This window comes from Mustelus asterias, chromosome 8 (assembly GCF_964213995.1).
Source record: "Mustelus asterias chromosome 8, sMusAst1.hap1.1, whole genome shotgun sequence".
NCBI classification, from domain to species: domain Eukaryota; kingdom Metazoa; phylum Chordata; class Chondrichthyes; order Carcharhiniformes; family Triakidae; genus Mustelus; species Mustelus asterias.
Window position 1 is genome coordinate 21,005,614 of NC_135808.1, and position 15,547 is coordinate 21,021,160.

Consider the following 15,547-nt stretch of genomic DNA (forward strand, 5'->3'; position numbering starts at 1 on the left):
AAAAATAAGCCAAGGAATCCAGAGCATTTACCGTAATCGACAATCGGAGTGTAGCAGGCGAAACTCATCCGCTCGTCTTCCAACATATTCGGGGAGAAAGTTTGCTTCTTGCGAGCGCAGGGGCCTGAGGGAAAGAGCAGAAACCTATGGATACAACCCTTGGTGTATTGTGCAATGGAATAGATCATCCCCCGAATGTCGGAATTTAGCTCGTATGGCTGAAGAAATAGGAACGGAAATAAAATCTGAGACAAAACAGTTAATCAGTCTCGCAGCTAATTGGCGCTAGCCCCCCTGACAACATTTGGGAAAGAGTGATCTTAAAAAGAAGTTCCCCCGCATGGAAGTGAAAAGGACTCCAATATCAATCTTTGGACATCTTCCTATCGGAATTATTGAGTGGGGGATTGAGGCGGTGTCAAGATGGCAAGTTATAAGGGTACTGATCCCCAATAAAATTGATATTAAGGAAGATGAAAATTGATAATAATATTGAAGTGGAGTGCTGAACAGTTTGTTACTTAGCAGCCCGCTTGATTTCTATCCCTTACACAAACAAGCCGAGGAATCAGGACCCAAGGAAACACAAACAGTACACTGAAAGGCCTGGATTGAGTGGATGTGGGGAAGATGTTTCCATTAGTAGGAGAGACTAGAATCTGAGGGCACAACCTTTGAATAAAGGACTGACCCTTTAGAACCGAGATGAGGAGGAATTTCTTCAGCCAGAGGGTGGCGAATTTATGGAATTCATTGCCAGAGAAGGCTGTGAAAGCCAGGTCATTGAGTGTCTTTGAGACAGAGATAGATAGGTTCTTGATTGGTAAGGGGATCAAACCTTGCGGGGAAAAGGTGGGAGGATGAGGTTGAGAAACTTATCAGCCATGATTGAATGATGGAGCAGACTCGATGGGCTGAATGGCCTAATTCTCCTCCCATATCTTATGGTCTTACTCAATCCCTTCACCACTGGTGAACAGTGGCAGCCGTGTGTACCATCTACAAGATGTACTGCAGGAACTCACCAAGGCTCCTCAGGCAGCATCTTGCAAACCCACGCCCACTGCCGTCTCAAGAAATAATGGCAATGGTGGGGGATCAGGTTAGCTCAGTTGGCTGGACAGGTGCTTCACAGCTGTGATGTGGAGCGATGCCGACAGCATGGGTTCAATTCCTGTACCAGCTGAGGTTATTCAGGCTTCTCAACCGTGCCCGTCGCCTGAGGTGTGGCGATCCTCAGGTTCCCCTCAAAAGAGAGAAAAGCCACCTGGGACTATGGCGACTGAGATATATTGGTGGAACTTTACCTTCAGCGCATTCGCAAACGTCATGCTGACAGAGTTTTGATATGACGGTGCTTTGGTCTGGTGCATTATAAAAGATGCTGCATTTAAGACCTGCAACCGAAGGATTACAGCGTTAGAATACACCAACGGCACACAATAATGCTACTGTTGTTAGATGTATTATTAATTGGGTATCCTGAGTTTTAACTTCTGCCAATGATGTTAAGAGAGAGAACAGTCACTCATCCAAGAACTGGAATCATAGGTGATCACAGAAATAATTCTCTTGGTAATATTTTAGTTGCAAGTCTCCTGCTTCTCGATGTCAGTTCTGTGAAGGGCAGAAACAGTGTGATCAGGAACGATTCACTCCCCATTTGCTCAGCTACGTGTCTCAGTGTCAGCACAGTGGCACAGTGGTTAGCACTGCTGCTTCACAGCACCAGGGACCCGGGTTCAATTCCCAGCTTGGGTCACTGTGGTGTGGACTTTGCACGTTCTCCCCATGCCTGCGTGGGTTTCCTCCGGGTGCTCCGGTTTCCGTCGACAGACCAAAGATGTGCGGGTTAGGTGGATTGGCCGTGCTAAATGCGCAGATTATGGGGATAGGCTGGGGGAGAGGACCTTAAGTAGAATGCTCTTTGGGTGAGTCGGTGCAGACCCGATGGGTCGAATGGCCTTTCTGCACTGATGGGATTCAGTGATTATCACAGTACTAAGAATCTGGATTCGATTCCTGGCTTGGGTCACTGTCTGTGTGGAGGTTGCATGTTCTCCCCGTGTCTGCGTGGGTTTCCTCCGGGTGCTCTGGTTTCCTCCCACAATCTCAAAGACATGCTGGTTAGGTGCATTGTCCCAAACAGTCGCCGGAGTGTGCCGACTAGGGGAATTTCACAGTAACTTCATTGCAGTGTTAGTGTAAGCCTTACTGGTGACTCATAAATAAATTTTACTTTAATTCTATGACACTGTACAGCGATTAAAAGGGGCACTACTTTGGTCCTTGAACCACTAGCATCGAGAGCCTGCAACTGGCTACTTATTCAAATCAGACCGGTAACTGCTTTGAGGCAGAGTCTCTCTACTCACTTGGATTATAATAGTCGTAAAGTGTGGCGCTTGCTGGTTGTATTAATCCAATGGGAAAGATTTGTTTTGCACCAAACACAACACATTGCTTCTGTTCTGTGACCTACATCGGGGGGAACAACCACAACAGTCCATTCACAAAGATACAAGTAAAATACACAGCTTGCAAAATACACTTCACATTTTAAACATGCTCAGCACAAAATTATGATAATTTTGTTTAAAATTTAAGGAGTAATGCCTTCAGCAAATTTTGAGAGTGTTTGTCATTGTATTTCTAAAAATATAAAATCATCTGAGAATTGAAACAACTTCCACAATATATTGACTTTTCTCATTTGAAATCTTGGTCTTAGAAGGAAGTTCGACGTGTCTTCAGACGTTACAAATGTCTCGCCATCCTTACTGAAAAAAAACGAGATGGAATTTCTTGTGAGTGTGTGAGTGAGAAAGTGTGGGTGAGAGAGTGAGAGAATGTGTGCGTGAGAGAGTGAGAGAGTTTGTGTGTGTGAGAGAGTGAGAGAGTATGTGTGTGTGAGAGAGTGAGAGTGTGTGTGTTTGAGAGAGTGTGTGAGTGCCAGAGTGTGTGAGACAGTGTGTGTGTGAGAGTGAGAGAGTGTCTGAGTGAGAGAGTGAGAGTGTGTGAGCACGAGAGTGAGAGTGTGTGTGTGTGAGAGTGAGAGTGTGTGTGTGAGAGAGTGTGTGTGTGAGAGAGTGAGCGAGTGTGTGTGTGAGAGTGAGAGAGTGTGTGTGTGAGAAAGTGAGAGTGTATGTGAAAGAGAGTGAGAGAGTGTGTGTGTGAGTGAGAGAGGGTGTGTGAGAGAGTTAGAGTGTGTGTGTTTGAGAGAGTGTGAGTGAGAGAGTGAGAGTGTATGTGAGAGAGTGAGAGAGTGTGTGTGAGAGAGTGTGTGTGAGGGAGTGAGAGTGTCTGAGTGAGAGAGTGAGAGAGTGTGTGAATGAGAGAGTGAGAGAGTGTGAGTGTGTGAAAGTGAGAGAGTGTGTGTGAGAGTGAGAGAGTGTGTGTGTGTGAGAGAGTGAGAGTGTGAGAGTGAGAGTGTGAGTGTGAGAGAGTGTGTGTGTGAGAGAGTGTGTGTGTGTGAGAGAGTGAGAGAGTGTGTTTGCGAGAGAGTGAGTGTGTGTGTGAGTGAGAGAGAGTGTGTTTGTGTGAGAGTGAGAGAGTGTGTGTGTGAGTGAGAGAGAGTGTGTTTGTGTGACAGAGTGAGAGAGTGTGTGTTAGAGAGAGTGGGAGGGTATGTGTGAGAGAGTGAGAGTGTGAGTTTGAGAATGTGAATGTGTGTGCGAGAGAGTGTGTGTATGCAAGACTGAGAGTGTGTTTGTGAGGGAGTGAGAGAGTGTGTGATTAAAATCATAGAAACCCTACAATGCAGAAAGAGGCCATCCGGTCCATCGAGTCCGCACCAACTACAATCCCACCCAGGCCCCATCCCCATATCCACCCGCTAATCCCTCTAACCTACACATCCCGGGACACTAAGGGGTAATTTAGCATGGCCAATTAACCTAACCCGCACATTTTGGAATGTGTGTGAGTGTGAGAGTGTATGTGGGAGTGGGAGAGTGTGTGTGTGTGAGAGTGAGAGAATGTGTGTGTGAGTGAGAGAGTGTGTGTGGGAGAGTGAGAGAGTGCATGTGTGAGAGTGAGGGAGTGTGTGTGTGTGTGTGTGTGTGTGTGTGTGTGTGTGTGTGTGTGTGTGTGTGTGTGTGTGTGAGAGAGTGTGTGTGTGAGAGTGAGAGAATGTGTGTGTGAGAGTGAGAGAGTATGTGTGTGTGAGAGAGAGTGTGTGTGTGAGAGTGAGAGAGTATGTGTGTGTGAGAAAGTGAGAGTGTGTGTGTGTGAGAGTGAGTGTGTATGTGTGAGAAAGTGAGAGTGTGTGAGAGAGTGAGAGTGTGTGTGAGAAAGTGAGAGTGTGCGAGAGTGAGAGTGCGTGAGAGAGTGAGAGAGTATGTGTGTGTGAGAAAGTGAGAGTGTGTGAATGAGAGTGTGTGTGTGAGAAAGTGAGAGTGTGTGAGAGAGTGAGAGTGTGTGTGTGTGTGAGAAAGTGAGAGTGTGCAAGAGAGTGAGTGTGTGTGAGAGTGAGAGAGTGTGTGTGAAAGTGAGAGAGTATGTGTGTGTGAGAAAGTGAGAGTGTGTGAGAGAGTGTGTGTGTGAGAAAGTGAGAGTGTGCGAGAGTGAGAGTGTGTGTGTGTGAGAGTGAGAGAGTGTGTGTGAGAGTGAGAGAATGTGTGTGTGAGAGTGAGAGAGTATGTGTATGTGAGGAAGTGAGAGTGTTCGAGAGAGTGAGAGTGTGTGCGTCTGAGAGTGAGAGAGTGTGTGTGAGAGTGAGAGAGTATGTGTGTGTGAGGAAGTAAGAGTGTGAGAGAGAGAGAGAGAGAGAGTGAGAGAGTGTGTGTGAGAGAGAGTGTGTGTGTGTGTGTGTGAGAGAGTGAGAGTGTGTGTGTGAATGAGTGTGAGAGTGTGTGTGAGTGAGAAAGTACATGTGTGAGAGAGTGTATGTGCAAGAGAGTGAGAGAGTGTGAGTGTACATGTGTAAGAGAGAGTGGGAGAGAGTGAGAGAGAATGAGAGTGTTTGTGTGAGAGTGAGAGAGTAGTATGTGTGTGTGAGAGAGAGTGAGAGAGTGTCTGTGTGAATGAGAGTGAGAGAGTGTGTGTGAGTGAGAAAGTACATGTGTGAGAGAGTGTATGTGCAAGAGAGTGAGAGAGTGTGAGTGAGAGAGAGTGTGTGTGTGTGACGGAGTGAGAGTGTGTGTGTGTGTGAGAGAGAGTGTGTGTGAGAAAGTAGAGTGTGTGTGTGTGAGAGAGAGAGAATGCGTGTGTGTGAGTGAGAGTTCGTGTGTGTGAGAGAGTGAGAGCGTATGTGTGTGAGAGACTGAGAGTGTGTGTGAGAGTGAGAGAGTGTGTGCGTGAAAGTGAGAGTGTGTGTGTGAGAAAGTGAGAGAGTAAGAATGTATGTGAGAGAGTGAGTGAGAGTATGTATGAGAGAGTGAGTGAGAGTGTGTGTGAAAGAGTGAGAGAGTGTGTGAGAGAGTGAGAGTGTGTGTGTGAGAGAGTGCGAGTGTGCATGTGTGTGTGAGGGTGTGTGAGTGAGAGAGTGAGAGAGTGTGTGTGTGAGAGTGAGAGTGTGTGTGTGAGAGAGTGAGAGATTGTGTGCGTGTGAGAGAGAGTGAGAGAGTATGTGTGTGTAAGTGTATGTGTGTGTGAGAGAAAGTGTGTGAGTGAGAGAGTGTGTGTGAGTGAGTGTGTGTGTGAGGGAGTGTGTGTGCGTGAGAGTGAGCGCATGTGTGAAAGAGTGAGAGAGTGAGATTGTACGTGTGTGAGAGAGAGTGAGAGAGAGTGTGTGAATGTGGGAGTGTGTGTGTGAGTGTGAGAGAATGTGTGTGAGTGAGTGAGAGAGTGCGTGTGTGTGTGAGAGAGTGAGAGAAAGTGAGTGAGTGAGTGGAAGAGTATGTGTGAGTGAGTGTGTGTGTGAGAGAGTGAGAGAATGTGTGTGAGTGAGTGAGTGAGTGAGTGAGTGAGTGAGTGAGGGAGCATGTGTTGAGAGAGTGAGAGTGTGTGTGAGAGAGTGAGAGAATGTGAGTGAGTGTGTGTGTGTGTGAGGGTGTGATAGTGTGTGTGTGAGAGAGTGGGAGAGTGTGTGTGGGAGAGTGTGTGTGTGTGGGAGAGAGAGTAAGAGAGTGTGTGTGAGAGAGTGAGAGAATGTGTGCGAGTGAGTGAGAGAGCATGTGTGTGTGAGAGAGCATGTGTGAGAGAGTAAGAGATTGTGTGTGAGAGAGTGAGAGAATGTGTGTGAGAGAGTGAGAGAGAGTGTGTGTGTGAGAGAGTGAGAGAATGTGTGTGAGTGACTGAGTGAGAGAGTGTATGTGTGAGAGAGAGTGAACGAATGTTTGTGAGTGAGTGAATGAGAGAGTGCATGTGAGTGAGAGAGTGTGTGTGAGAGAATGAGAGATTGGACAAACCTATACCAAATAAGCTGTAGAAGGAAATGCACATGCAAACGGTGCCATTACCGTCTCAAGATAGAGCAGCACTCTTCCTTCTTTGAACTCGTATTCATCGATGTATCTATCGACAAGATTTTTTAACTGGAAAATAAAAGGTAATTTCCAATTACCACCATTGCGTTAACATCCACTCTTTCCTGAAAGAGAGATGTTTCTTGTTGTATAACGTAATGCAGCGATGTGGGCTCCCTGTTTCATTTATGATGGATACAGGTCAACATTGTTGCAATCTTCCTTATATATGGGGCGGCATGACGGCACAGTGTTTAGCACTGCTGCCTCACAGCGCCAGGGACCCGGGTTCAATTCCAGCCTCGGGTCACTGTCTGTGTGGAGTTTGCACGTTCTCCCCGTGTCTGCGTGGGTTTCCTCCGGGTGCTCCGGTCTCCTCCCAAAGTCCAAGGATGTGTGGATTAGGTTAATTGGCCATGCTAAATTGCCCCAAGTGTCAGGGGGATTAGCAGGGTAAATATGTGGGGTTACGGGAATCAGGCCTGGGTGGGATTGTGGCCGGTGCAGACTCGATGGGCCGAATGGCCTCCTTCTGCACAGTAATGATTCTATGATATCTACAAAGTGACTATTTAAAAGTTTATTTATTAGTGTCACAAGTAGGCTTACATTAACACTGCAATGACGTGACTGTGAAAATCCCCTCGTCTTTTGATTTGATTTGATTTATTATTGTCACATGTATTAGCATACAGTGAAAGGTATTGTTTCTTGTGCGCTATACAGTCAGTCGCCACATTCCTGCGCCTGTTAAGGTACACTGAGGGAGAATTTAGCATGGCCACCTAACTTACCAAACCAGCACATCTTTCGGACTGTGGGAGGAAACCCACACAGACACTGGGAGAACGCACAGACTCCACACAGGCAGTGACCCAAGCCAGGAATCGAACCCAGGTTCCTGGCGCTGTGAGGCAGCAATGCTAACCACTGTGCCACCGTGCCGCCCATTTGTATGGTGGGATGATATTGATCTAAAACCGGTGCACCATTGTGTCTAGGTGGGGGCGGCACGGTAGCACAGTGGTTAGCACTGCTGCTTCACAGCGCCAGGGACCCGGGTTTGATTCCCGGCTTGGGTCACTGTCTGTGTGGAGTTTGTGCATCTTCCCTGTGTCTGCTTGGATAGAAAACTGTCACATCTTCCTTTTTTCTTGACCACTTCATCCAGAATTAGATTATGAACCAATTGTAGCAGTGATTGTTTAATGTTTTGTAGAAATATAGAAACATAGAAGATAGGAGCAGGAGGAGGCCATTTGGCCCTTCGAGCCTGCTCCGCCATTCATCACGATCATGGTTGATCATCCAACTCAATAGCCTAATCCTGCTTTTTCCCCATAACCTTTGATCCCATTCGCCAAGTGCTATATCCAGCCGCCTCTTGAATACATTCGATGTTTTGGCATCAACTACTTCCTGTAGTAATGTATTCCACAGGCTCACCACTCTTTGGGTGAAGAAATGTCTCTTCATCTCCGTCCTAAATGGTCTACCCCGAATCCTCAGACTGTGACCCCTGTTTCTGGACTCCCCCACTATCGGGAATATCCTCCCTGCATCTGCCTTGTCTAGTCCTGATAGAATTTTATAAGTCTCTATGAGATCCCCCCTCATTCATCTGAACTCCAGCGAAAACAATCCTAACCTAGTCAATCTCTTCTCATACATCAGTCCTGCCATCCCAGAATCAGCCTGGTAAACCTTCGCTGCACTTCCTCAGAAAAGGAGACCCAAACTGCACGCAATATTCTAGGTGTGGCCTCACCAAGGCCCTGTATAATTGCACCAACACATCCCTGCCCCTGTACTCGAAACCTCTCACAATGAAGGCCAACATGCCATTTGCCTTCTTTGCCACCTGCTGCACCTGCATGGCATTTGAAGATAATCCTTTTATTGTTAGTTGTCATGATTTGTGCTGTGGAGCTATGCAGAGATGATACACCAGCTTGCAAGATCCATGCAAGATCTTTGGGTAGAATGTTTTAAAACGTCTGCTCTCTCTCATCTTTACAGCTGTCTGCCTCCAATTTGGTTTCACTTTCTCAGGTGCCACACCCAGTCAAGAATAAACCAAACACGCGTCATCAAACAGGGGACGATTGGACACTGTGGTAATAAATGGTCTGCTTAACCATCCAAGCAATCGTCTCCCAGGAATCTGGCCACACCCCACGCCAAATATCTCAGTCACCTCTTACTGTTCTTATTGGAGCAGCCACCAATATTATGACAAGGATTTCAGGCAAAGCAGGGAACAAAGTCATTTTTCTGCTCTCTTTCACTTGACGCATCTGAAGCGGCACTGTGGTTAGCACCGCTGCCTCCCAGCGCCAGTGACCCAGGTTCGATTCCGGCCTCAGATCACTGTCTGTGTGGAGTCTGCACGTTCTCCCCGTGTCTGCGTGGGTTTCCTCCGGGTGCTCCGGTTTCCTCCCATTCTCCAAAGATGTGCGTGTTAGGTTGATTGGCCAGGCTAAATTGCCCTGAATGTCAGGGCGACTAGCTAGAGTAAATGCATGGGGTTATGGGGATAGGGTCTGGGTAGGATTGTGGTTGGTGCAGACTCGATGGGCCAAATGGCCTCCTTCTGCACTGTAAGGATTCTATGAAGCCTTTTTTAGCATTTACCGTCAGCTCGGCTTACACTTCACTATTACGTTCACTTCAATGCACATCTTTGTCAAACACGCTGTGGCTGATCTGTGCGAATGGTGGGACAACGAGCGAAAATTTACATTTTAGACTCCCTACAGTGCAGAAGGAGGCCATTCATCCTGTTGAGTCTGAACAAACACTCAGACAGAGTGGGCAGGATTTTACAACCTTTCTCGAGTGAGACCGGAAATTTCCGCCCGAGGTCAAACAGACATTTCCGTTGTCCGACCCTCGCCCGTTCCGATTCCACGGCGGGAAGGGTGGTGGAATTCCAGTGAGTATCTCACCCAGGTCCTCCCCCCATCCTATTCCCGTAACCCCACATACTTAACATGGTTAACAGGGGAGGCAATGGCCCAGTTGCGAGACTATTAATGTGGAAACTCAGCTAATGTTCTGGGGATCCATGTTTGAACCCCGCCATGGAACTTGAATTCAATAAAAAAAATCTGGAATTAAAAATCTATGAAGAACATGAAACCATTGTCGACTGTCAGAAAAACTCATCTCATTCACTAATGTCCTTTAGGGAATTAAATCTGCCGTCTTTACCTGGCCTGGCTGACATGCGACTCCAGAGCCACAGCAATGTGGTTGACTGTCGAACCATAGAACCCCAAAGTGCAGAAGGAGGCCATTTGGCCCATCCAGTCTGGACTGACCACAAACCCAACCTGACCCGATCCACCTAATCCCATGTATTTAACCTAGCTAGTCCCCCTGGCACTGAGGGGCAATTTAGCATGGCCAATCAACCTTACCCGCACATCTTTGGACTGTGGGAGGAAACCGGAGCACCCAGAGGAAAACTACGCAGACAAAGGGAGAATGTGCAAACTCCACACACAGGCAGTGACCCGAGGCCGGAATTGAACCTGGGTCCCTGGTGCTGTGAGGCAAAACTTCCCTCTGAAATGGCCTAGTAAGCCACTCGGTTCAAGGGCAACATGAGCAACCTACAGATTTTGGGACACTAACGCGCAATTTAGCACGGCCAATCCACCCAAGTTGCACATCTTTGGACTGTGGGAGGAAACCGGAGCAGCCGGAGGAAACCCACGCAGACACGGGGAGAATGTGCACACAGTCACCGAAGGCTAGAAAGGAACGTGGGTCCCTGGCACTGTAAGACAGCAGCACTTATGTGGATAGCACAAATGGGATGAAGGAGTACAATATAAAGGGAAAGACTCTTAGTACTGTAGAGGATCAGAAGGGGTCCGGGTCCGGGTCCATAGGACTCTGAAATCGGCCCCGCAGGTGGAAGAGGTGGTTAAGAAGGCGTATGGTGTGCTGGCCTTTATCAATCGAGGGATTGAGTTTAGGAGTCCGGAGATAATGATGCAGCTATATAAGACCCTCGTCAGACCCCACTTGGAGTACTGTGCTCAGTTCTGGTTGCCTCACTATAGGAAGGATGTGGTAAAGATTGAAAGGGTGCAGAGGAGATTTACAAGGATGTTGCCTGGATTGAGTGGCATGCCTTATGAGGATAGGCTGAGGGAGCTCGGTCTTTTCTCCTTGGAGAGACGAGGGATGAGAGGAGACCTAATAGAGGTGTATAAGATGTTGAGAGGCATAGATCGGGTGGACTCTCAGAGGCTTTTTCCCAGGGTGGAAATGTCTGCTACGAGAGGACACAGGTTTAGGGTGCTGGGGGGTAGGTACAGGGGAGATGTTCGGGGTAAGTTTTTCACACAGAGGGTGGTGGGCGAGTGGAATCGGCTGCCGTCAGTGGTGATGGAGGCAAACTCAATAGGGTCTTTTAAGAGACTCCTGGATGAGTACATGGATGGAGGGTTATAGGTAGGTCAAGAAGGTAGGGATGTGTTCGGCACAACTTGTGGGCCGAAGGGCCTGTTTGTGCTGTAGTTTTTCTATGTTTCTATGTTTCTATTAGCACTAACCACTGCATCACCGTGCCATCCACTTGAAGCATTGGCGACTGATGGTTTATGGTACATAATACTGATCTGTAAGTGGTTCACAGACTATTCAGGAGGCAGGCAACCATTCCAAAAATAACACACTTCCTAAAATGCCACCCCGCCTCCCACCTAAGAGAAAGGAAATACTGACCTTTTCTAAATCGGGTCGCTCTGGCTGGAAGCCACTGAGAAGAGAGATATCCACAATAGCCATCCCATAGTGATTCTGCTTCTGGTGAGGCTCACGTTCATGCCTTTGCGAAACAGACAAATAAATCTCGGATCAATTCCTCGCCAATGTGTAACAGTTGTACATTTGAGTGGGATGGGTGTTGATTTCACCAACAAGTGGTGATTGTTGGCGTCACTTACCACGCACACACTTCGTAATAAATCATTTCGCCGACGTTGGCATCCGGCACATCTCTTCTTCTCCGGGTTCGAAGGTCAAACCAGTCAATTTCCCTTAGTGGTTGGTCCCCTTGTAAATGCTCATCGTAATCTTCATAGTTGGAGTAATCCTGCAGGTCTGAGAGAATGAGAAACATCAGGGCCGGGTCACAGAGTGATGCAGCGGCAAAGAAGGCCCATCATGTCCAATGCCTTGGTAAATCTATCCAATATGCTCCCAAAAGAGAAAATGCTGGAAAATCTCAGCAGGTCTGACAACATGTGTAAGGTGAGAAAAGAGCTGGCGTTGAGTCCAGATTTGTCAAAGCTAAAAGGCATAGAAAGTGGGAGATATTTATACTGTAGGATGAGGGAATGAGAGATGTGTCATAGCCACATAAACCAGGGGAAAAGACTGCTAATGGCAGTCCATAGAGAGAATAAAGGGTGTGAATGGCCAAACGGCAGAGAAGCTAAAATCAGAGGGTAAACTAGATGAAGATGTGGGAGGAGCGGGGAGGGGGGGGGGGGGTGCGGTGGTTGGGGGGGGGGGTAACATTTAGAAAAAGGGGAAAAGTGGAAACAAAGGGGGAGAAAAGGTAAGGAAAGGGGGGAATAAAGTAGGGGGAAAAAATGAAGAAAGGCAAGCAAGAATAAAAGGTAGAGAACAGAAAAGAATTAAATAAAATGAAAACAAAGGGATCCAGGTGGGATAGAGCAAATCATCTGAAGTTGTTGAATTCGATGTTGAGACCGGAAGGCTGTAACGTGCTGAGCTGGAAGATGAGATGCTGTTCCTCCAGTTTGCGTTGAGCTTCACTGGAACAATGCAGCAGGCCAAGGACAGACATGTGGGCATGGGAGGAGGATCGTGTGTTAAAATGGCAAGCAACCGGAAGGTCAGGGTCCTGATTGCGCACAGACCGAAGGTGCTCAGCAAAGCGATCACCCAGTCTGTGCTTGGTCTCTCCGATATAGAGGAGACCACATTGGGAGCAGCGAATGCAATAGACCAAATTGAAAGAGGTGCAAGTGAAACGCTGCTTACCCTGGAATGAATGTTTTGGACCTTGGATGGTGAGCATTGAAGAGGTAAAGGGACAGGTGTTACACCTTCTGCGATTGCATGGGAAGGTGCCATGAGTGACCGGAGAGGTGTTGGGTCAAGTGGAGGAGTGGACTAGGTTATCCCGGAGGGAACGGTCTCTGCGGAATGCTGACAGAGGGAGTGAAGGGAAGATGTGTTTGGTGGTGGCATCACGCTGGAGTTGGCAAAAATGTCGGAGGATTATACCTTGTATGCGGAGGCTGGCGGAGTTAAATGTGAGAACAAGGGGGAAAATATCCTTGTTCTGGGAGGGAGGGGAGGGGGTGAGGGCCCTGGCGTGGGAGATGGACTGCACGCTGTTGAGGGCCCTGTTGACAACTGTAGATGGGAATCCACGGTTGAGGAAAAAGGAGCACATATTAGAAGCCCCACTTTGGAAAGTGGCTTCTATCCAATAAGTTCCTTTGTCCTACTCTTTCCAATAACTCCAGTAATTATCCTCCCTTCAAATATTTATTCGATATTTAAAAAAAGTTTTGGAGGAACTCATCTTTGGAGAGAAGCAGAGTTAATGTTTCAGGTGGAGTGACCTTTTACTAATTTTAGGTAATCGAATGAAACATTAATTTTGTTTCACCCTCCTCAGATGCTGCAAGACCTCATAGAGTCACAGAGTCATACAGGTTTACAGCACGGTAACAGGACTCTTGGCCCAACTTGTCCATGCGGCCCAGTTTACACCATTAGGCTAGTCCTAATTGCCCACGTTTGGCCCTTATCCCTCTATAGAAACCTTACTTATGTAACTGTCTAAATGCTTTTTGAAAGACAAAATTGTACTCGCCTCTACTACTGCCTCTGGCAGCTCGTTCCAGACACTCACTACCCTCTGTGTGAAAAAATTGCCCCTCTGGACCCTTTTGTATCTCTCCCCTCTCACCTTAAACCTATGAAATCTAGTTTTAGACTCCCCTACCTTTGGGAAAAGATGTTGATCACATATGGCCCTCATTATTTTATAGACCTCGATAAGATCACCCCTCAGCCTCCTACACTCCAGGGAAAAAAGTCCCAGTCTATCCAGCCTCTCCTTATAACTCAAACCATCAAGTCCCGGTAGCATCCTAGTAAATTTGTTCTGCACTCTTTTTAGTTTAATAATATCCTTTCTATAATAGGGTGACCAGAACTGTACACAGTATTCCAAGTGTGGCCTTACCAATGTCTTTACAACTTTAACAAGACGTCCCAACTCCTGTATTCAATGTTCTGATCAATGATACCAAGCATGCCGAATGCATTATTCACCACTCTGTCCACCTGTGACTCCACTTTCAAGGAGCTATGAACAGGTACCCCTCGATATCTTTGTTCTGTAACTCTCCCCAGTGCCCTACCATTAACTGAGTAAGTCCTGCCCTGGTTCAATCTACCAAAATGCATCACCTCGCATTTATCTAAATTAAACTCCATATGCCATTCGCCGGCCCACTGGCCCAATGATTAAGATGCTGAGCTTTTCCAGCATTTCCTTAATTTCTTTCAGATTTCCAGCCTCCGCAATGTCTTGCTGAAACATTTATTCAATTCCCTTTTCAATGTGATTACTTAATGGTTCATTCACACCTCGAGGCAGTATACTCCAGAACTCACTGAAAATTAAATGATTTTGCATCTCGCTAAAAATTACCATGACCACGAAACCATTGCCGATTATGGTAAAAATTTATCAGTGATGTTCCTGAGAGAAGGAAATCTGCCGCCCTTACCTAGCCTGAAGCAATGTGGTTGACTTGTAACTACCGTCTGAAACGGTCGAGCAATCCAAGGTTAATCAGGGATGGGCTATAAGTGCTGACCCAGCCAGCCACACCCATTCCATGAATGAATTAAAAAATAATTACAAAGCTTCAAATGTCCATCTGAGATGAATGGACTGCACCTCCACAATACATGGGCGGCGCGGTGGCACAGTGGTTAGCACTACTGCCTCACAGCGCCAGGGGCCTGGGTTCGATTCCGGCCTCAGGTCACTGTCTGTGTGGAATTTGCACATTCTCCCCGTGTCTGTGTGGGTTTCCACCGGGTGCTCCGGTTTCCTCCCACAGTCCAAAGATGTGCAAGATAGGTGGATCAGCCATGCTAAATTGTTCCTTAGTGTCAGGGGGACTAGGAGGGTGAATATGTGGGGTTACAGGGATAGGGCCTGTGTGGGATTGTTGTCGGTACAGGCTCGATGGGACGAATGGCCTCCTTCTGCACTGTAGATTCTATGATTCTATGATCAATACACCCCAGTGCAGCTGATACAGGGTTATTTACCAATACTCACTCTCATATTCCACCTTCCCTTTCACCTGAACTTCAAGTTTGAAATGATCACAGGTTGTGGTGGGTTCCACCATAAGTTGGTATGATTTCAGCACCTGCAGGTTTGAGAAACAAATCTTGGTTAAAATGAAGAGATTAATACTTATCGCGCATGCAATAGTCGTTTGTCTAGATTTGGGTGCAATTTTAACTGCGTGTAATGTGGTTTGAATGAGCGAAAAATCATCCGGTGTGAGTGCGCACTAGTAAGACATAAAGGGAGGGATTTCTCTCATCGCAATGTGTAAGGGCATCGTAAACATGGGAAGGAAACTGCCAATGCAACAAAATGATAACAGTAGACATGCGGAAAATTGAACAAACAGTGTACATGCCCGAGAGAGGCCCCCTACATTTGGCTTGATTGTTGGCTTGCAAATGACTTGCTTGTTTAATACATCAAGTCTAGTTCTTTAAAAAAGAACTTGCAACAACATCAAGACATATGGAATGTGGTCATGAATCTTCCTCACTTGTCCGAATTAAAGGTGAAATGCTGAAACCGACGCCATAGAAAATTAAGAGTCAAAAGAGAATGAGTACCAGTAAAGTGCAACTTCTCTGAGGAGGAGGGCGACCTGTTGAGTGATAGTTATTCCAGAGCTTTACAGCACAGAAAGCGACCTTTCGGCCCATCATGTTCGCACCGGCTTTCAAACACCTATCTGTCCCAGTCTCATTTTCCAGCATTTGGTCCATACCCTACAACGCCTCAAGTGCTCATGTAAATACTTCTTACAATT

At 47.0% G+C, this 15,547-nt stretch overlaps 1 protein-coding gene across 1 annotated transcript in view; it reads right to left on the bottom strand.

Annotated features, from left to right (window-relative positions):
* LOC144496913 (complement C4-like) overlaps nt 1-15,547 on the bottom strand; it is a 124,421-nt gene that overhangs the window by 11,551 nt on the left and 97,323 nt on the right. Inside the window, exons 32-38 of the mRNA XM_078217530.1 lie at nt 14,767-14,860; nt 11,369-11,525; nt 11,148-11,250; nt 6,402-6,476; nt 2,376-2,478; nt 1,308-1,397; nt 32-124 (exon numbers count right to left, since the gene is read on the bottom strand). Of these exons, the coding sequence (XP_078073656.1) occupies nt 32-124; nt 1,308-1,397; nt 2,376-2,478; nt 6,402-6,476; nt 11,148-11,250; nt 11,369-11,525; nt 14,767-14,860 (715 nt within the window). The remainder of the gene's footprint in view (nt 1-31; nt 125-1,307; nt 1,398-2,375; nt 2,479-6,401; nt 6,477-11,147; nt 11,251-11,368; nt 11,526-14,766; nt 14,861-15,547) is intronic.